General features: G+C 40.6%; 1 protein-coding gene across 8 annotated transcripts in view; it reads left to right on the top strand.

Annotated features, from left to right (window-relative positions):
• The first annotated feature begins 4,461 nt into the window (after positions 1-4,461).
• The window catches only part of MAP3K7 (mitogen-activated protein kinase kinase kinase 7), a 51,260-nt gene continuing 34,232 nt past the window's right edge, over positions 4,462-21,489 (top strand). For 3 of the 8 annotated variants that reach the window (XM_071806748.1, XM_071806749.1, XM_071806750.1), the window contains exons 1-5: positions 4,462-5,124; positions 17,659-17,769; positions 19,369-19,434; positions 20,396-20,441; positions 21,344-21,482. In XM_071806748.1, coding sequence (XP_071662849.1) covers positions 5,035-5,124; positions 17,659-17,769; positions 19,369-19,434; positions 20,396-20,441; positions 21,344-21,482 — 452 coding nt within the window. In that variant the 5' untranslated portion in view covers positions 4,462-5,034. Of the gene's footprint in view, positions 5,125-17,658; positions 17,770-19,368; positions 19,435-20,395; positions 20,442-21,323; positions 21,483-21,489 lie in introns of those variants that run through there. The other 5 variants (XM_065833430.2, XM_065833431.2, XM_071806751.1 and 2 more) reach the window with 4 other exon arrangements.

Here is a 21,489-nt window from a genome sequence, read left to right on the forward strand (position 1 = left end):
ATGTGACATTTCATTCCTTTTACCTCCATGTTCTTTATTATTTTCTCCTTCACATTTTATCTTAAAGCCTACTGAGAGCAGACCAACACATACTTAAATGCCTGGATCCCTTTTTGCACCTTTCTAAAATACCTTTGACACTTTTATAGTTACCTGGTAACATTTCTGCCTTTCTGTAACACATCTTCTATCAGAAATTTTATGTACCATGTCTTTCGGACCCCCCAGTCACAGATTAGCCATTCCATTGCCACCTGTCTCTCCTTTTCCTCCATGTGCTAAATTTTTTAGTATCTTTTTTCCCGCTAGCCACTTGGTCAGCCAACCCCAGCTGCTGATAGCTGCAACAGGGGAAACGCATCAGTTTGGTTTCACAACTGCATCTAGATAATCTCTCACCTTTACTTTGCCCTTACTGGACAGTGGCTGCACTACACCTTTTTCGAAGCTCTCTTGGTGGAAAACTTTGAGAGATCTAATGTGTCTCAGATTAGGAGGCAAAATAAGGTTCAGAAGCAATAGTGACCATGTGAGTTCCTGCAACATTCACACAAGAGAACTTCTTTTTCCTTTTAGCAAAGTTAATACAGTTCCCTGCATACAGTTGTGTTTGATATTTAGAAAAGCAGCTCACGTATTTATTTTGCAAGGCTTTTTCTTTTTAATATATGCATATTACTACAAATGATAAGGGACACCACAACTGAAGGAATTCATAGCTTTTTAGAAAACTTTACATGATGTGGGGAAGACTTCCCAGAAAGGGAAAAAGTAATAACAAAACGTGAAGCACATTGGGGTTGCTATCTCAGTGCACTTGACAGAAGACATCCTTGTGCTGCTTTGCAAGAGTTTCCAAACCACTAATGCAAGACAGAATTGGTGAAATCATTGAGATTCATAGTGAAATCTGACACACAAAATGTTGCAACCTGCTCTTGGGAAACCTTCACACTAGAACCCAAGGAGCTACATGAGAAGAGTGGGTTAGGCAACAACTCTGCCATGCTGAGCAGCAAAATTCTTTCAGTATAATCATGGTGGTTTGTCCTCAGGAGATCTTTTCCTTGTACCTGTGCGGGAATAAGATGTGGGCTTCTCTGTGGTTCCTCCCAGTTGGGATCTGAATGCATTTCATGGTGTGTCCAATACTACTGATCACCAGGGACCTGCTCTAGCCTCACACTTGCAAGGAAAAGCACAAGACAGTTCATCCACCAGCTCCTGTCAGTCATCCAGGCCAATTCCTCTCCTTTGAATTCCTTCAGGTTTCCTATGAATACTGTGCATCCAGACACTTTCTGACATAGGTAAGATGAGGCTGGTGACTCACAATCAGTTCTACAGCTGGTGTCAAGATCTTTAAACACACAAGGTTCCTATGAACTGAAAGGACATAACTTCATATTTACAAAACAATAGTCAACAAGAAAAAAATAAAGTCAATCTGAACCTGCTCTATAACAGGAGCTACAAACAGCTCCACAGCAGTTATCTCAGGTTTAAGCTTTTGTGCACGCTCTGACCACGGTATCCTGAGACTTCCAACAATCTCTACATGGTCACCTTTCCAGCAGCATAACCTCTTTTTCATGCTAGAGACAGGTGATTGAGATCCAAAGTGTGGGCTCCCCAGGTTCTAGGTTTTTCTTTTAAACACAAGAGCAGCTTTTCTCCAAGATAAACACAGCCAGTGGTGAATGCAGCTTTTCTTTTCCTTCACCCTTCAAATATGTTTCTTGAATAAATACACAAATATTCTGTTTTGGGGTTGTACAAGTTATACCTAGTCCCCAACACAGCTAATTAAGACTGTGTCAGTCAGAAAACAAGAAGAAGTAACATCAAAATTACCACATCCTTAAAACTCCACCTGATCTTCACAACAGTGACATTTTGATAATGATGATGACTCTGTCTTCATAAAGAGAGAGCTCATTATTTTTGAAATACATATTTCTACATCAATTTCTGAAAGGAAATGAACCTTACAAGCAACTATAATTGGAATGTTCTCTTCTGCACTCTTAATTCTCATAAAAAAAAAAAATAAAATAAAATAAAGGTAAAAGAAAAATCTCACCACTAAAATAAAAAAAACCTGCAACTACCACTTGCCTGGTAGATATCCTCAAGATAGGTCTGCGAAACATAACAAAAAGACAAATATTCAGTTACTTCTACTAAAGATCACCAGCTGCCACCTAAAGTACCACCACCCATCTGGCCATCTTTCCAAAAAGCACTGACTAGTTCACCTTTCGCAATGTATAACATTGTGTCCTCAAAAATTAAAAAGTTTAAAGTTCAGAATTCTGCCTGACACCACACTTTAAATTGCAACTAGGTATCAGCACCAGCAGTAACAGATTTTGAAACATCTTTTTCGTTCGTTCACTCCTGCTTCTCAGCTTCATTTGACTTTATGTGTTGACTGCCTTGAATCCCAGGCTTGAAAGACTTCAGAGAACTTTAGTAATTTATCTAGCACTATGAATTTACCTGAGGAGTCTGGTTTTGATATGATCTGCAGTTTCTCAATAACTCAGAAATACATATTCTTCATCTTCCAAAAACCAACATATGGCACACTCAGCAGTTGAGACAGTGGTAGCTGTTTATACAAGTGTGATACACTTTCCTTTAAGGAGTTGTCAGGTCCAGGTACAAACTTTCTGACTCCATGTCACAGTATGATCAAGATGTGCACTAACAGTGGCTTTGATGAAAACAAAACTCAAATACACCTCTAAGAACAAGTGGGTGCTAGAACGAATCATCCAGCAACTATGTATCTGGAGACCACCAGGGTCAATATGAACACCAAAACATATATATAACCCTGAGAAACGTAAGGCTCTGAAAAATCCCATTGCTGGATAAAGCAGATATTAGCCAGATTTTGCAGTACCTGGAACCTTCCCATGCCTAACAGAGGCCTCCTTATATCTTTCTAGACCAAATAATATCAGAAAATCAAAAGCAACATCAGCTCAACACATTCAGGATATGAGTCTGCTCCCCACAAACACAGAAATCACTTGAATTATGTAGTCACACTGACCCAACCTGTTCTGGAGGCTTGTTTTATCTCACATGCAACACAGTCAACCAGTACAGTCACCATGACTGCTTGTCTGGGATTTCTGGATTGCTACAAATCTGAAAACCCTGGACAAATTACTAAATCTGACTGTCTTGAGAAAGGCAAGAGCGGAGTAAACAACCCAAATGACAGTCTGTCACATGGTGCAGTAGCTGTTGCATAGGTGCTCTCACTTCAGTTTTTCTAACAACAGCTGACCCATCGTGAAAGCAGGTCACTGCCCACCTTCATCCCTGATCTTTGCTTTCCTAGTTAATTGCTTAAACAGCTTTTGCAGCCTAGCTCTGTAAACCAGCTCTCTTATTTAAGAGAATTCACTGTGAAGCACAGCAATTCATTAGCATTTTAGCAGAAGAAGATCGAGGAAAGCTTACTAGATCTACTAAAATTACATACTATTAATAGTATTGTACAATAACATAACTTTTTATATATAGCACCAAGGCTAAACATATCGAAATGAAGCACAGCTGTCTCAGTGAAACACAGCAGCTACACCCACTCAACCCAGCATGGATTTCACACCACGGGTCACCCTGAAGACTCTGCCAGGGAGATTTACCACCAAAACACTGATGTGTTGTTTCAGCCACAAGTGGAAGCAGCCACTAGCTGCTGGAAGAGTGGCATGAGATTCCCATGAGCTGGGGACTGGAGAGGGAGCAGTTAAGGTCTACGTTCATTCCAGAGTCCTATCCCTTTATTGCTATGTGTTTACATCGTTCACTTAATTACTCTCCGCTCCCCAGCTACCCTCCTACACACATGCTTCCACTTGAGAAAAAGCCGCTAAACAGCACAAGCCACGCAAAGCTGCACTTCTGCGTCAGAGTGAAGGAGTCCCCAGAGGCATGGTCCCCCGCACAGACACCTCTTCCTCTTAGGAAATACATACATATATATATATACACACATATATAAGGAAAAGGTACATTCAGCACTCGAGGCGCGCTGTCCGCACTCGCACGGCGGTAACGCGCGGCAGGCGGCTGCGTCAGCCCGGCCGGGGCCCTCTGTCCCGCCGGCCTCCTGCAGAGACAGCGTGCGGCCCCGGGGAACAGTCGAGGCCCTGGGGTATGCGGGACCGGGCAGCTGTATGCAAGACCGGGAGGCCCCCCTGCCTCTGCCCCTCCGGCTCCGGCAGAGACTTGCCGCCAAGAAAGCGACGTCCTTCCCCCACCAGGAGCAGCCAGCGCTGCCCCCACTGTCCCGCTTCCCCAGCGGCCACCACCGCCCAGCCCGCTCCTGCCAGCCGAGGCCGCGGCTGCGCTCCCTGGCGGAGGCGGGCGGCGGGGCGGGGCGGCGGTGGGCGTGGCGTGGCAGGGGCCGTGGCCCCGCCGCGGCCGCCTGAGGTGGAGCTGCTGCCGGCGCGTTTCCCCTTCCCGCCCCCTCCGTCGGCGCTCCCTCCTCCGCCTGCCCGGCCGGGGCAGCAGGAAGCGGCTCTGATGTCAGCGGCAGCGGCCGCGGCGCGGCTCTGAGCGGCTCCCCCACCCTCGCCGCGGCCCCCTGCCCCGCTGGTGCTGCCAGAGGTGGCCAGTTTAGGCCCCGGGGGTGCCCCCTTCCTTCCACGGGGGAGCCGCGGCCGAGGAGGTTCCCAGTCTCCGCAGAAGCCGCGGCCTAGGGCAGTCAGCGCGGCGCTCCGCGGGGGTGCGGGCAGGCGCGGGATGCGGAACGGCGGCGCTGCCGCCGGCGGGGCCTCCGCCCGTCGCCACTGAGGCCCGCGGCCGCCGCGGATGCGGCCTCGCCCCGCGCGGAGGCCCAGGCGGCGCCTCGGCCAGGCCCTCCCCGACCTGCGCCCGCGCGGAGGGCGGGAGCCGCCGCCTCGCCCCGCGTAGCCCCGGCCGCGGCCCAGGCCCTCGGCTGCCCGGGGCCGAGCCCTCCGCTACCGGCCTGCCCTGGCCTCTACTCCCCCAGGTGAAAGAGGAGGGATGTCCGCTGCCGCCTCCGCTGAAATGATTGAAACCCCCCCGGTCCTCAACTTCGAAGAAATCGACTACAAAGAGATCGAGGTGGAAGAGGTGAGTGAGGGCCCCGCCGCCGGGCGGCCTCCCCCAGCACCCCCCCGTGCGCGGCCTGCTGGCGAGCCGGAGGGGCCAGCCTGGCCCCCCCCGCGGCGCCTGCCGCGGCGCTGCCCCCGACGGCCCCCGGGGTTGCTCTCTCCGGCGCCATCCCCGCTGGCGGAGGGGGCCTGGAGGCTTCCCGGGTGCCTGGGGCTGCCGGGTCCCCCCGTACCTACCCGAGGGTTCCCTTCTTCTCTGGATGCTGCAGCGGTTGGCACTGGAGAACAAAGGCGGTGTGGCTGGGAGCGGAGGTGCCAGCTCGCTTACACCAAACCTGGCACTAAGCGCTCCACTGTGGAGCGGTATAGACTTATTCAGGACTTCAAGTTTTGCCACCCATTTTGCCACCCACTTTATTATGAGTGGCAAATACAGTTGCCAAATTTTGTCCCAAGAGTGAAGTGTTAATTCTGATGTTTCTTTCAGATCTGTATTTCTGTATGCCCTGTTCTCCTTCTGCCACCTAACTGAACCATTGTGTATATAATCATCATACCAGTGTTAATTGTATGCTAAATTTCCAGCTCTGTCAACTGTAAGGATGTACATATCTGTTATTATTATTTTTTCTTAACACAGGCTAGTGATGTTGCTCTCATGGGTCTGTAACATTTCATTTGTGACTTGTGTTATCTAGGAAGTGACATTTAGGTATCATATAGCATAGCTGGAAGTCAGTATTTCTACTTTTTCTGTAGAAGTTTAATAGTAAAATTATTGGCTTAAATTCTTTGAGGCTAAAATGAGATGCATAAAGTACAGAATTTCGTATGTACTTTTCATCTGTCTGGATTTCCTGTGAAAGTAGGATAGGTGTGATCTAGGATAGTTTGTATGCTTTACTAAGAGGCTCAGTAGTATGTGGATAACACAATGTTGTTTAACTCTCAGAATCAGACAGAAATATTGCTTCTGTTGGATATATTTTTTTTCCTTCCTCCCTTGCTAAGGTCTCTACAGGAATGAAGTTGCTTCACGCAGGTCCGTACGGAATTTAATGAGGCCAGCTAGAGACTCCTGCAACAATCTTTGTGTTTTCATTCATAGCTTAACATTTTCCAGTAATACCTTCTTTCTCTTAAAAAGTTCACATGGAAGTTAATTTAATTTGTGTAGTAGCTTTTACAGATATGACAGCCAGTGTTTCACATTTTAACAGGTTTGATAGATACTGACTTGTTCATAATCATTATTATGCTGGGCTCATGTGGCCATAGGAGAGTTCACAGAACATAAAATCTGCAATATTTCCATAGAACACCAGGGCACTTTCTGCTGTATTCAGATAGTGTTGTGGTAACTTTGGCTTTTACCATAGCAGACACTGGAAATTCTCACAAGACGATATCTTCCAAAAGACTGTATTTTCCCCTTTCTATGAATATGGCAAGCATCATGATTTTTGACACTGTAAGTCAAATAGTTCCTCTTCTCTTTATGCATTTAACTGAAGTGAGACAATTTTATGACATTTGGGAACTGCAAGTATTTTTGCATTTGATGATATGTGGACATCTTTGCAACACCTACTAATGGACGTGCTTTGGGAGAAATGGCTTTTCTCACCCAAAGAAGAAAATCAAAGTTGATAGGAATGTATCCATCATGAAAAAGGTGCCTTGTGATGGCTCACAGAAGTGAGTAACACTTCTAATATGTTACATATAGCACTTCAAATTAATAAAATGCTATACTAATCTTTAATCTTCACAACACCCTTGGGAAGGCTGTTAGCAAGGATTATATTGCCCTTTTGCATGTAGGAAATATGGAGCTGCATAGCGTGTGATTCGTGTAACTAGAATTCATCATTCTAAGGCTTAGCATTCAGAGAGTGTCTGTGCTCTATGTACTTGCCTAACACCTGCGGAGACAGAACTATATGCACAAAAATGTATGTAGAGATTATACCTAAGCAGTAACTTGTGCTCTATTTAGTATGATTGTTGCATTATCCTCAAAGTAATATCTCTGTTGGAGATGACAAAACTCATGTGATAGAAACAAGGGAGCTCTGTTGAAAGTGTTCTCTTAGTGAGAAAATCTGATGACAGCTGGTGTAGCATTTGGGGTTACGTTCTGTGTACCTGTCCTACTAGGAATTCTTATAGGCAATGAGGAAACCATAGTGCTGAGCACAGTCTGAACGTCACTGCATAGAGAAAGAAATAAGATCTACTTTACAATAAGAGAGGTGAATTAGCAACTGTACTTAGACCTTGCTTTTCTCAACTGTGGATGTTGACCTCTTACTCATGATGCAGTTCCAGCACAAATAGTCAACTTTGCAGTCATAACATTACATATATCCTTACTGAGGATTTCCTGTGCTCTCACTTCAGGCTCGAGAGTTTTCAAGAATTTCTAAATGGCTGGAAAGACACAAGATGGTCAAATTTTAATATGCTTGGTTTCAAAATAGAGTATCAACAGATCTGCAATGGAAACTCAAATGAGTGCTTATATAATCATAGCTTTGCTGTTGTATTATCAAGGCTGTCTTGTCAGCAGATAGCAGTCCCACTCTGCCACTGGTTTATTAATAGATAGATATTGAAGTTCTGGAATACTTGCAGGCCCTGAGTCCTTGCTAATAAATGTGAGATCTATAAGTGGGCTTTCATTTAGGTTTGGCTCAGCTCTATTGGATAATATCAAGAGTATACTTTTTTTTGCTTTTTAGCTGTGTTGCCCATGACTATAATCTAACTGTACTGTAATGTTACTTCCTACCAGTCGAACATGTCTCCAACTTCAAGCTGCATTTTCATTATTTAAAGTGCTTGGATTCAAGTAAAATATAGACATAATTACTATGAATGAGTTGGAGTCAAATCAAAATTGATGTGGCACAGTGTGAGCATCTTTGGAACTACCACAGGTACAACAACGCAAAACTTGGGTCAATGTTCCCTCCTTTACCATGCAAATTATTGACTTTCATAATGCCCCCTCTTAAGTTTCCAGGTATTAGATAGACAAATCATTAGAAAGTGAATAAATAAAACTATAGTATTTATCTGAAAATTTAATATAGCTGAAATCAAGGTAACAATAAAAAGCCCAAGAGCCCTATTTTAAAATCTCCTATTTAAATCTAGCCTAAATACTGCTGTTTCTTCTTCACAGAGAAGAAACACATCATATCGAAGCAATGAACAGACTTTGGTTTTGAATTGTTCTGGCGACCTGCTCCCTGCCACTCTTTGCTGAAAATCCCCCAGCCCTTCCTCCATCACGTAACTTGATAACAGTCCCATACCTGACCAAACTGCCAACATCTTCCTCATAGGATGCGTATGTGCCTTGGATTGCACAGCCAAAGGATGCATGTCTGGTCACGCATGATGTGGCCCTGCCCAGTCACTGGCTGATGTTGCCAGGTTGAAAATCATTGCCATATTTGTGTAGTTGCAAGTTACTTTTGAACAGTCTAAGAGCGTAAATTATTTGAAAACTGTTGTTTAACACTCAGCTGAAACACTGTGTCATACACTGGAGTTTATTTTGAAGAATCTATGTGAGCAACAGCAGTAAATTCTGAGGAGATTTAGGGTAATGTTTTCTTTTAAGGTGAACAGGTAAGCTTTCTAAATATTTATTTTAGAAAACCTACTTAAGGTGCCAGCAACTAAGGAGCTGCAATTTATGGCATGTTCACCTACCTTAGACATTTTTGAAACAGTTGAATAATTTCATTAACTGCCTGAGAAGTGTGCTGAGAACTACGTGTTTTCTTTGCAATTATAGTGCAGAGGAGTTCAGAGACAAGAGAATGAGAAATACAGCCTGACAACTGGGTTTTGCTCCCCTATATTGTAGTTAACTTTTTGAAAATTAATGAGATGCGGTAACCAATTACTTCCATTGCACTACATGGTGAAGTGGATTTATGTAAACTACTGCAGAACATGGTACTGTTAGTACCTCCATGTAGAAGACTTCGTAGTTTTTATGTCTTGGGGGATTGTGTCCAGTTGTGGAATACCCATTCTAAAATCATGCAAAATTGGGAGGTGTTTTGATGAGAACCACAGATATGACTTAAGATCTGAACAATATTCTTTGATACCTGATGTGAGTACGAAAGGCTTGGTTCTCAAGAGCTGAGGGCTGTATTAGGAATCCATTTGAAGTCAGTTGCATCTTCACTTTCTCAGCCTTTTTCAGAAAGTGAGCCTTCAAGGTGCAAAACTTAGCATCCAGAAGCAAACGTGAAAAACATGGTGAAAACATACACCAGAATTTCTGTGGTTTTACTCTAAATACATTTCTGATTTAATTCAGATTACTATTTTAATTTGTTTTGTTATACTAGTGGAAGACTGTCTTCATTCATCCACATAAGAAAATAGCTGAAGTATCAGCTGGAGTGTTAATTTATAGCAGAAGTTACATAATGCTGATTTCATGTGGATGAAATTTAGTGTGCAGTAAGTGTTAGAAAATGGCTAATAAACTAATTAAACTGCCTTTACACTTATTTCTACACATGCAGATTTATTCAATGAATCAATTTGTGTCCTGTAAAATAAACTTGCATTTTACTCTCAGAAATAATACATGGGAAAGAAACCTCACTGGCTCTTCTATTCCAGTGATGAAAGCAAGATGTGTATTTATGAGATAATAATAAAGTTCCATGTCTAATGCAGCAGCTAAGGTCACAACTGCATGACAGTGTAAGCACTGTCAGAAATTGGGTTGGAGGGAAGGCCTTTCCCTAGGAAAAAAACTAAAACAATGGAACACGCTTCACGTGTCCCTGATTTATCCCACCCAGTATATTCTAGCAGTACCTTACTGCCTGCAGAATGGTTGTTTTTTCCAAAGACCAGTAATTTTAGACTGCACAGCCCAACAAACCCAACTCATGTTGTAGTCTTTCACACTGAGTGCCTCATTACCCGGCATTTTGTGCCTAAAACTAGAATCTCCTGTCTGGGCTGCTGTAACAGAACAAATTGATTCATATTAGAACATCAGACAAGTGTTTTGTTAATGGTTTTAAATTACTAGTCATGAAAGAGTTCTCAAGAGTTCACTTCTTGAGACAGATCTGTAAAAGTGTATCAGTATGTGAAAAGCTGGAGTGAAAGTATAACCTGATAAACCGTTATCTTTGCTTGAGGTGCATGCGGTTCTTGGAATGACTGAGCTATCGTAATGCAAAAAGTGTTGGTTGTGTCTTTAGAACAAAAGAACAATTTCTGGAAATGCGCATAATTTTAGGAACATTTATGATGGTACTTTGATTCTTCATAAATTTGTTCTGGGGAAGTTGAAAAGAGAATGATTTCTTAAAACACAACTAAATTCAGACAGCCGAGTCCCTAAGTAATAGCTGTTCAATGTTGTGCAGCTCTAACAGATGATGTCCTAAATATGGACCAACTGCATTAGTTTCTGGCAAGCTGAAGTTATGTATATTTGTTGAGAATATAAATTAATTTTTAATAACCACATTTTTCATTAAGAAATACTTTTTCTTATGGTGTTTTATGTAGCTTTAATTGAAAACTGAAAGTTGGAAACTAAATCTAAACTAAATTACTTAGTTTACTTAGAATTAGTGTGATTCTGTACAGGGCTTTTTTTTTTGGGGGGAGGGGGCGGGGAGAGAGGTTTGGGATTTTTTTTTTGCTGCCCTATGAATCCCAGAAAGGGAAAATAACATTTAGAATTGCGTTGGGCACTAATACAAATAAACTTAACCAGTCAAAGAATGTAGCTGTAAGAATTGGCATATCTGAACTACTTTTGAAAAGTGCTGCTAGGGTATTGGCCACAGTCATTTGAGGCATGGGGCTGATTTGCTTCAACCTGCTTAATAAAGCATAGCACACACGCAGGAACTAAAGTGGGAATTTGAGACTGGTTGAATGAATGATAGAAAATGTAGGCATGTATTTTTAGGGGCTGTAAACTGCTGTCTGTGTGGAAGCATGGACTTTTTGTGGTGTTTGTTTTTTTTTAATTGCTTGTCTTGTTTCCCAAAATCGTAAACAAACATGTCATGTAGATACTGCAAATTATGAAGACAATTCTCCAAAGAGCACTGCATCTGCTACCTAGGGAGCTATTATGTTTTATTGCTGTCTTATATATCCAGCAAGGTTTTTTTAGAAAGAAAAGCACTAAGTATCCAGCATGCAGAGCTAACTAATGTGGAAACCTCATGGGTAGAGAGGAAAATTTGTTATCTTTGTATTTTTGAGTGAATGAAAAAAATCTGTGCAGTTAATGCAAAACTGAATTTTATTCTCCTGTAGCTTTGACATTTGATAGGGGAATAAGGTACATCTGAATAAACAGGGATGCATTTTTCTTGTTTTACTTTGGGGGGAAAAATTATTGGTCATATATATCCCTTATGAGAAAACGCATCCTTGAGGGCTTAACATATCTGCAGTCTCTATTTCCTGCATGATTTCTGGTCTACATACTTACCAGTCAGTATAGTCTACATACTTACAAGTCAGTATCATGTATCTTTGTTTATGTAGAGCATCTGATACTATTTGTACACAGAGGCAATGTTTGTTCCAGGGCTCTTGTATCGTTCATATTCTTTAAATAAGACTCTAAATACATTATCTGGAAAACATGCAGATGCCACTGTCTTTTGCCATGTCATTTTGTCACACAGTAAAACAGTTTTTTACTAGTTGGAATTTTATAGAGAGAAGAATAAATGTGTATATACTTCTTAATCTTTAAAGGTCTTTAGGCATTTCTGTGAGTTTAAAATGTATCTGTGCTGTGTACTAACTGAGTGATACTCCACAAACTTATTTCTATTTTGTGGTAAAGTAGAAGCCCTCGTGTTCTATTTCTAAACATGTCATCTGTCCTATATTTCTCTTTTTTCTCCTAGAAGATATTTAGATGACCAAAATCTTTTACCAAAAGAATGTGTTTATTTTTAGATCATTTTCCAAACATGCAGTGCTACAGATCAACTGCTGTTTATTGATTTGTTGTGTCAATAATTCCATTAACTGTGCTTCATATAATTCAGAATATGCACTACTGCCCAAACATATGGTGTGGCACCAACAGCAGGGGACAAGAAGGAATGAGCGTGAAGAAACTAAAGTTCAGGCAGTGCCTCCCTCCTGTGCTATTAAGTTACTTAGTTCCAGCACACGGTGCTGAAAGAAACTACGTAGTGTTTAAACTATTCTGACAAATTGTAAGACTCACTCCTTTAAAGAATAATTTCAGTGAAAACTTAAAGGAAGAAAATTAAATGTAAGTGGAATCCACCATGAAAACTCCGTTCTGTCAATTATAAAGGATGTTTTTACAATGAGTAAGATACTTTTTTCCAGATTAAGTAGGAAAGACATACTGGGCTTTCACATATGGTAAACTTCAAGTTTGTATCGGATCCGTTGTTGTTTCTGACAGTTGGTGCTTTCGTATGCTGTCCAAGAGACTGAGCTGCTCTTCTCTGTTTTCCCTGTATCCTAGGTAAATAGCCAGTGCATTCATGTCCTCTTCTCAAGTTCAACCCTCTGCCTAAGCAGGCACCAAGTCACCGATAAACTGTTATGAAACCTTGACTGCATAGTCATTTATCAAACTCTTTTCACCAGCCATCAAATTTGTATATCTGATGGTCTCTCACAGCTTTCTATTACATAATTAGGATTTAGATTGCCTGGTAAAACTCTTCCTGTTGGTACCTGACACGGATTTTTAGATTTTTTTTTTTTTTCAGTCATCTTAAAGTGCATCTGTTTCTTAGAATTCATTCTACTTTTCAAGTAGAGCCCAAGTATTGTGACATTCATGACACAATGTAAAATGTCACACTGGTGGTGCACTCATTTATGTTAGTTTCTCCATTGAATAGAAATGTTACTTAAAAATCAAAAAACTGACAAATAATGGTTTCTCTAGTATGTGAACTGGAAATACCTGTGCCAATCCTTGGTATTAAACTTGCAAATAGTCATGGATTTCTCTTCAGGGGAACAGTATGCAATTGTATTGGCTTATGGGTTGAATTTGACCATGTGGAATGAAATACACGAGACAGTTGGGGTTTCTTTTTTTGGTTACATATGTAATTTTATTTTTATACACGTGAAAAATAAATATATTTAATATGTAAAAATATATTTAGTATATATTGCATATATATGCCCTCCAAAGGGACCTGGACAAGCTTGAGAAGTGGGCCCATGAGAAACTCATAAGGTTCAACAAGGCCAAGTGCAAGGTCCTGCACCTGGGCTGGGGCAACTCCCAGTATCAATACAGGCTGGGGGATGAAGGGATTGAGAGCAGCCCTGTGGAGAAGGACTTGGGGGTACTGGTGGATGAAAGATTGGACACAAGCCAGCAGTGTGCCTTTGCAGCCCGGAAGGCAAATCATATCTTGGGCTGCATTAAAAGAGCGTGGCCAGCAGGTCGAGGGAGGTGATTCTGCCCCTCTGCTCTGCTCTGGTGAGACCCCACCTGGAGTCCTGCATTCAGCTCTGGAGCCCTCAGTACAGGAAAGATATGGACCTGTTTGAGAGGGTCCGAAGGAGGCCACAAAAATCATCAGATTGCTGGAACACCTCTGCTGTGAGGACAGACTGAGAGAGTTGGAGTGTTCAGCCTGGTGAAGAGAAGGCTCTGGGGAGACCTTATTGTGGCCTTTCAGCACTTAAAGGGGGACAGATTTTTTAGCAGGGCCTATTGCAATAGGACAAAGGGTAATGGTTTTAAATTACAATGGGAGATTCAAGCTAGACATGAGGAAGAATTTTTTTTACAAGGATGTTGGTGAAACACTGATACAGGTTGCCCAGAGAGGTGGTAGATGCCCCATTCCTGGAAACATTCAAGGCCAGGCTGGATGGGGCTCTGAGCAACCTGATCTAGTTGAAGATGTCCCTGGTCATTGCAGGGGGGGTTGGACTTGATGATCTTTGAAGGTCCCTTCCAACCTAAACTGTTCTATGATAACCATAATATTAAAATTATACCTGTAATACATATAATAAATTTGTACGTATGGGCATATACAAGTCTTTACAGCAAGGAAAGATATGAGTATCCAAAAAAAAGTAAGCGTAATTCACCAGAAACTGTTGTAAATGATTAAATCAAATTGCTTCATTTTATCGGATGTATCTGAGATGTATCTTTTAACTGACCTATATACACTGTTTTCATATAGCAACTTCTTTTCTATGTCACTGGATTAAATGTAACAGCCGTGGTCAAAAAACATGGAAGAATTTGAGAAAAGGAGCATTCTAAAAGGAGTCTCAGTCTTGTGCCATAAGGCCAATTGTATCCACTTAGGAAAAATAATACGCGCATCTCCTTTTCCCAAAGTGGAAGGAAGCATTCTTCCCCGTTACTTGACTGGTTTGGGTTCTTCCATATCATAAGGGAGCACCAGACCTTGAATTGCTGCTGCCCGTGCAGTTCATCCTGCCAGAGTTGCTCTCTGACATCCTTCTCTCCTTAACTATCTGTCCTTAGTACTTCTCAAGTGAGAAAAGGCTGCTCTCAGAGTTACGTGACAGTGGGCAATTTCCATGTGCTCAGTAAATCAATAGTTGTGACATGCAGACTTATGGCACACATGCAGTCTAATGAGATTTTTCTTAAACTGGAGGTCTGGTCATGTACCATGCAAGGTGGGTAGAGGGCCTGTTACGGACAACTCTTGTGCCAGTAGAAGAGGGTGGGGTCTTGCCAACCCCAATAATTTGGGCAATTTTATTCAAAATGTGGTCTGAGAGAGAAGGGGAAATATCAAGGGAGACTGTTTGGGACTTTTAGGTCTTCTGGTGACTCACTGTTTCCAGTTCGTTTATATGTACTCTTTTCGTAGACTGCTTGACTATCATTCATATAGCTTGGTGTTTCCAGTCTCAGTTGTGGACTGCAAGAAAATAGCTGATGTGTGATATATGAAGAGTCAAAGCCCTATACAGTAGCTGTGGGGGGAGGTTACAATCCAGAGGTTCCTTTATAGGGTCTGTGAACCACTGTTGTGGAGGGTGAGAAGCCAGGAGACCCTGAAAGGCTAAGAGCAAAATGAGAGAAAGAAAATGCTTCTTTGTGTGTATTAAGGAAACCAGAAGAGAAAAATACCATTGATCACCATTCTTGGGCAGTCATCTTTCACAGCCATATGTAACCTTACAAAAATAATAAGCATACTTCTCCTTTCCTCATTTTTCTTAATGCAAAATCTTGATTTTTTTTTCATTTATGTTTTTCCCCCTCTTCAAATTGTGCCTTTGATTGTAGACTCGCTCATATTCAACATTAATGTTTAACAGGTCTTGAGCTGTGCACCTGCAGCCTTATCTACCCCGTTCTCAGGGGAAATCAGCTTCACTATTTATTTATTTATTCAGAAAGCATGTAGAGAGAACCTAACCCAAGTGTGGTTTACATACATGGTAGTCAGTTTGCTTTGACATGGAGCCTTGGCAAGTACAGTCTGGTGCTTGTACATTCCTGGCTACTGAATTGCCTTCTCCAGATTAGCACTCTTAATTTACATTCCAGATTATTACTATACTGGGGGGCATCTCAAAAAACAAAGAGATAAATATATTAAAATCATTTCCTCAAAGTATGAGCATTCAGGCAGCAGGCAGTTCACGTTGTTTCAGCACTGGGAATGTGTGGTTATATACTGGTCTACAAATCACACTTTTATTTTAAGAAACCATCCCAGTAAGGAGTGAATTCACTAGTGAACTTATAATTAATTACATTGTATCTCTGTATTTTAATTTTGAATATTCCTTCCTGCCTTTCTCCCCCTAGCCCCGCCCCCCTCTAAGAATAGTTTCCTTTTTTATTGGATAAAGTAATAAATAACTGTGACTTTCCTAGTGAAGAGCTTTGTAATTTTGGAAAGTGGGGTTTTCCATCCAAAATGATATTCATGTTGTGTGCATTACCCATATAAGGAAGAGAGTAAAATTAAATTCTGCCATAATAAACTGCTGTTTCCTGTCCGTTCTCTCCCTACTCCTCTTCCATTCCCTTTTCATTCACCTCCCAAAAAAAGTGTTTATTTCATTAGAAGCATCTGTGGTGTTCCTCAGGATACATTACTTGAAATCAAGCACTAAGAACAGGAACACAGAATGCCATTAAAGCCAACAGTGAAGAAAAGCTGCTAGGGCCAAATACAGAATGTCAGACCAGCCCACTTAGCTCCTTGGCCATTTCCTGCCCCCACCTCATCCTTCTCATCTGCTCTGCCTTGCATTTTTTGGAGTTGGAGGAACTCCTGTCCTTTAGCTTCTGTGCCTTTGTGTACCTTCCATTCCCTCCTCTTCTTTCCACCTTTCTTTGGGGCATATGTGTAACAGCTTGCTTGTCTGTGGTTTTCTGTAGCAGCTGGAGTCACTGTTTTGGTGACCCTCTAGTTTCAACTTTACATTGCATACGCATGTTTTGTTGTTATTTCTGTATGTTGCCATTTTTCCCCTTCAGAACACAAAAGAAGTGAAATTTTCATTTACCATAGTTTATAGCTCACCAGTAACTGGATGTGATTTCATAGAAAAACGATGCTTGGCTTTATCCTGCTTTTGTTTTTATGCTTTGTTTCAAAGAACTTCTCCAAATAATAATAGTGTTAGAGCTTCTGTTAAAGGATTCGTGAATAATATAGTCTGCAGAAGCTGCCACGACTGCTTCTGTGAAGTTACAGTGAAGACTTATGACTCTTGTCTAGTTTTGTATATTTTTAGGCAATGTTAATTCCAAATAAACTAGAAAGCAGACTTCAACAAATAGAGAAAGCATAGTTTGTACAGATGCTGTGTTTGTTTAGAGGAGTCTCAGGAGAGTTTACCATTCTCACACTATTGAGGCATCTGTAAGAAGATGAAAGTGGATAACTTGGAGCACATTGAATACCTCATCCAGACTTCAATATAGGCCTGTGCAATTGTTTGCATATGCATGTACATTTCAGGAGTTTGAATTCCTGTTACTAGCAAACATGAATGAATACAACAGATAGATATAATTTCACTGGTCGTATCTGGAGACATTCAGAACCCGCCTAGATGCATTCCTATGCGATCCACTCTAGGTGAACCTGTGTTAGCAGGTGGGTTGGACTAGATGATCTTCAGAGTTCCCTTCCAACCCCAGCCAGTCTGTGATCTATAAAAATAGATTTGCCATCATTCCTCTAATTTTCTTCTGAGCAAATCTTGTTTGAAATAATTAAGATCACATTTTTCCAAAATACTGTTACTGCATGTTAATAATAAAATGTTTTGTATGTGTTTTTTCCAATTCTTTTATAAATGATCTCTGGAGGAAGCTTAGCTAAGCACCTGTTGTGCTTTTATAGCATAATATTTAATTGCTTCTGCAGAATTCAATTCTTTGTGTCTTCAGTTTTCTAAGTTAAATTTCTTTTTTTGTTTGCGAAGTCCTGCCCAGCAAATGAATCCACTTCAAGTTTTAACTCGGGTGTTTTGTATTGTCTTGTTCTAGGTTGTTGGAAGAGGAGCCTTTGGTGTGGTCTGCAAGGCAAAATGGCGAGCTAAAGACGTAGCCATTAAACAAATAGAAAGTGAATCTGAAAGAAAAGCCTTCATTGTAGAGGTACAGTAAGTTTTCTGGAAAACATAGGGTTTGGTAGAGATTGTTCATGAGTGCGTTTAGTGTACTGACAGCTGTGTCTGTATTACGAGGTAAATGCAGCTTGTGGTACCCAGTACAGGCCTGGACCCCTAGTCATGCAGAACAGAACACCTGTCAGAGCACACAGTAGCGCCATTAGTTTATGTTCCATGAAAACTGGAAGACAAGAGGGTAGAGAGGAGGGCGCACAGGTCAGGGTAAAAACAGTTCCTGGATTCTATCCTGATGTCCAGGCAATGTGCAGCCAAAACACCCATTGGAATCCTGGAGCCAATTAATGTTCCAGGGGCTACAGCGTAGGCTCTTCACACCATCAGATCCATGCTTGAAACAGTTTCTTAGTTTTTTCAGCAGTTTGAATAATTACGTGTAAGAAAAAAAGAATGAAAGTTTATTAGTATGTGTAAATTACTAACTTCTTCAGAAAGATCTTGAGTAGTTCAGAAACACTGATAAACTTTCCAAGATACACAACATTTTATAGAATCAAAAGTTAGCCTTGTAGTTTAAGTGAGATACATTGTGACATGCTGCTTAGTATTTAGTCAGTAGGAATCTAGGATGTTAAAGATATACAAGATATGTTAAAAATAAATACTCATAATTTTGGAACTAAAAAGGTAACACACTGAAGGGTTAAGGAAGCATATTTGTATTATAATAGGCCTCTCTATATAAATATCTTTTTTTTTTTTACTGCGGAAAGTTCTTAATGTTACTACTTTGAGTCTAATTTAATACTGTGTACATCTGATCAGACTCTTTAGAATTTTTGTTTTTAAAAGAGGTCTGAGAAAATAATCCCAGAAATACTTCAGTAGTTACTGAGATTCAGGAAAGTATCAGTTATAATACTCCGTTCCGTTTTTTTAGAACTTCTGAAGTTTATAGAAAAACTAACATTAGCTCCCTGGATGATGAACAGCATAAGCTGCCTCAGAAATCCGTGTAAAGGAGAAAAAAAATATCCTTTTTTACTTCTACTATCTCCCAGTAAAGAAAACGTTCAGTGCAAAATACTCTGATCGTCATAGTATAATCAGCAGTAGGTTCTTGGAACTATGTTACATTAATATTAGACCAGCTGGCTTCTTTTATAGGGTTGTGAGTGGTTTGGTTTGGTTTCTTGTTTTGTTTTGCTTTTAGAACAGTAGTTATCTATGTTGTGAATAAAGCCATTATGATTCAGGTTGTTTATGTAGTCAGACAATAGGGATGCCAAAACTGGAGGCTCTAGGAAGACCGCTGGACCTGTAAAGGTCATAGTTGCACAGTGCTTGGGACTTGAGTGATTTTACGACACCATGAAAAAAAATACATTATTTAAATTTCATTTCATTGAAATTTATTTTAAATACAACTCCAGTTAGACACGAACCTAATTACATAAATTAAAATGCACGCAGGGACATCAGTCTTATAATTCCTAAAGTCACCACCTAACATTACACACATGTATACAAGTGTAATTGCTGTTGTGGTGTATGAATTATAGATGTGAAAAGAAAGCATAAGCCCTTTTTTCCTGTGGTTTGAAATAAAGTGTGATTTGTTTTGCAGCTTCGACAACTGTCACGAGTAAACCATCCCAACATTGTCAAGTTATATGGAGCCTGTCTAAACCCAGTAAGTTACAGCTTTATCAGGACCACAAAAGGTGACTAGCTTAACATGCGCAAGCACCAATGCACATAGTGTGTATTTTATATACAAAAATCTGTATTTTATATTCATTTTGTATGTTTTAACCATAATAAGGAAGTATACAGATATGTAGGTTGGTTGATATTTTCAGGTTTTGGGGTTTTTTTGTTTGGTTTTGGTGTGGTTTGGGTTTGTTTGGTTTGTTTTTTTTTGTTATCCCCTATAAGAAATAAATTCAAGAAAACCACAAAGCTATTTCTAAATGCTGATTATACTTCAGTTTGCCAGAGTGGCATCTGGTGCATTACATAAATAGTGTCATTCATATCTATGGTCCTATTAATTGCGAATCAGAAGTATGAAAAGAAAATACATTAGCAACACATGATTCACAGCTTGTAAATCAGTTCCTATTCTCACATGCAATTTTCTAGATTTACTTGCTTTCTGCCACAGCTGTGAACAGTCCCACAAATTCTCAAATCAGAAAAGCAAGTATCATTGACAGGACGGAGATATCCTTAGCTAATTCCAATATGGGCATTTAATTGGTTAAAATAATGCTGCATCCCTTTTTTTCTTCATACTAGTGACATTATTTTGACATGGTATTTTAAATTTTTTATGAGTCACTGAAAAAAAAAAGTAAAGGCAAGTGAATTGCAGTTTGAAGACCGCATTTGCTTTTCAATATCGTGGTGGGAGGTAGGTCATTCTCTTTTTACTAACTTACAGAGGGAACTAAGTATAAAACTGATTTTTGGTCTTTATTCTTAAAAATGTACCATTCGAATTAAGCCTTCGTAGATAGAGTTTCCATTAGCTTAGGTGTAGAGACTTTGCAGTTCCTCTCAAAGAACTTTCCTTTCAGTTTACAAAAGCTATTTTTGACACCTACATTTAAAATATCCCTTTTTTTTTGTCCCCTTCCTCCCCCCCAAAGGTGTGTCTTGTTATGGAGTATGCTGAAGGAGGTTCCCTGTACAATGGTGAGTATCATTTCAACACAGTGTCTTCCTGGAGGTAAAGTGTTAGGGAAAATATGATCTAAAATATAACTATAGATCTACAACTACCTGAAAGGAGGTTGTAGGATGGAGGGTGTTGGTCTCTTTTCCCAAGTAGCAAGTGATAGGACAAGAGGAAATGGCTTCAAGTTGCACCAGGGGAGGCTTAGATTGGATATTAGGAAACATTTCTTCACAGAAAGGGTTGTCAGACATTGGAACAGGCTGCCCAGGGAAGTGATGGAGTCACCATCCCTGGAGGTGTTTAAAAGACATGTAGATGAGGTGCTAAGTGACATGGTTTAGTGCCAGAGTTAGGTTAATGGTTGGATTCCATGATCCTGAGGGTCTTTTCCAACCAAAATGGTTCTATGATTTGAAGTTGTTTCATACATATTTCCATGCTTTGAGATACTCAGAAGTCACCTGGACAAAAATAATTTTAAGGAGAAAGCAGTGTACTTTTAAAAAACACTTTTCAGTTGACTGGTTTGTTTCTTTATATTAGTTTCTTATATTTTATACCAGTCGTCTAAGGTTTTCTAGTGGAACATCTGAAAAGAGTCTCCCTGAACATTTTGTTTAAGGATTGATTCCCTAACATTTTGTTTAACATAGACCTGAGCAGGGCTAGCTGAGAACAAGCAACACCTTTCATATTGATTTTTAATATTTAAAATTATGAAAAGCATACTAAAAATTGGAAAATATTTTGACATTTCCATTATTGTGACGGTCTGCAGAAGGATATTTTCAGTTGCAGTGCTGAGGCATTGATAATTACTTAGATTCCGTAGAGCTTTCTGACTGGTATGTTGTTAACTCCTTTGTATCTGTTGTAATATGCAATAAAGTTCTTTTTAGTTTGTGCCTTTGTTTTGCAGTGCTGCATGGTGCTGAACCTCTGCCTCATTATACTGCTGCACATGCCATGAGTTGGTGTTTACAGTGTTCCCAAGGAGTGGCATATCTCCACAGTATGAAACCAAAGGCTCTAATTCACAGAGACCTGAAACCACCAAAGTAGGTT

The sequence above is a fragment of the Patagioenas fasciata genome, chromosome 3 (assembly GCF_037038585.1).
Source record: "Patagioenas fasciata isolate bPatFas1 chromosome 3, bPatFas1.hap1, whole genome shotgun sequence".
NCBI lineage: Eukaryota > Metazoa > Chordata > Aves > Columbiformes > Columbidae > Patagioenas > Patagioenas fasciata.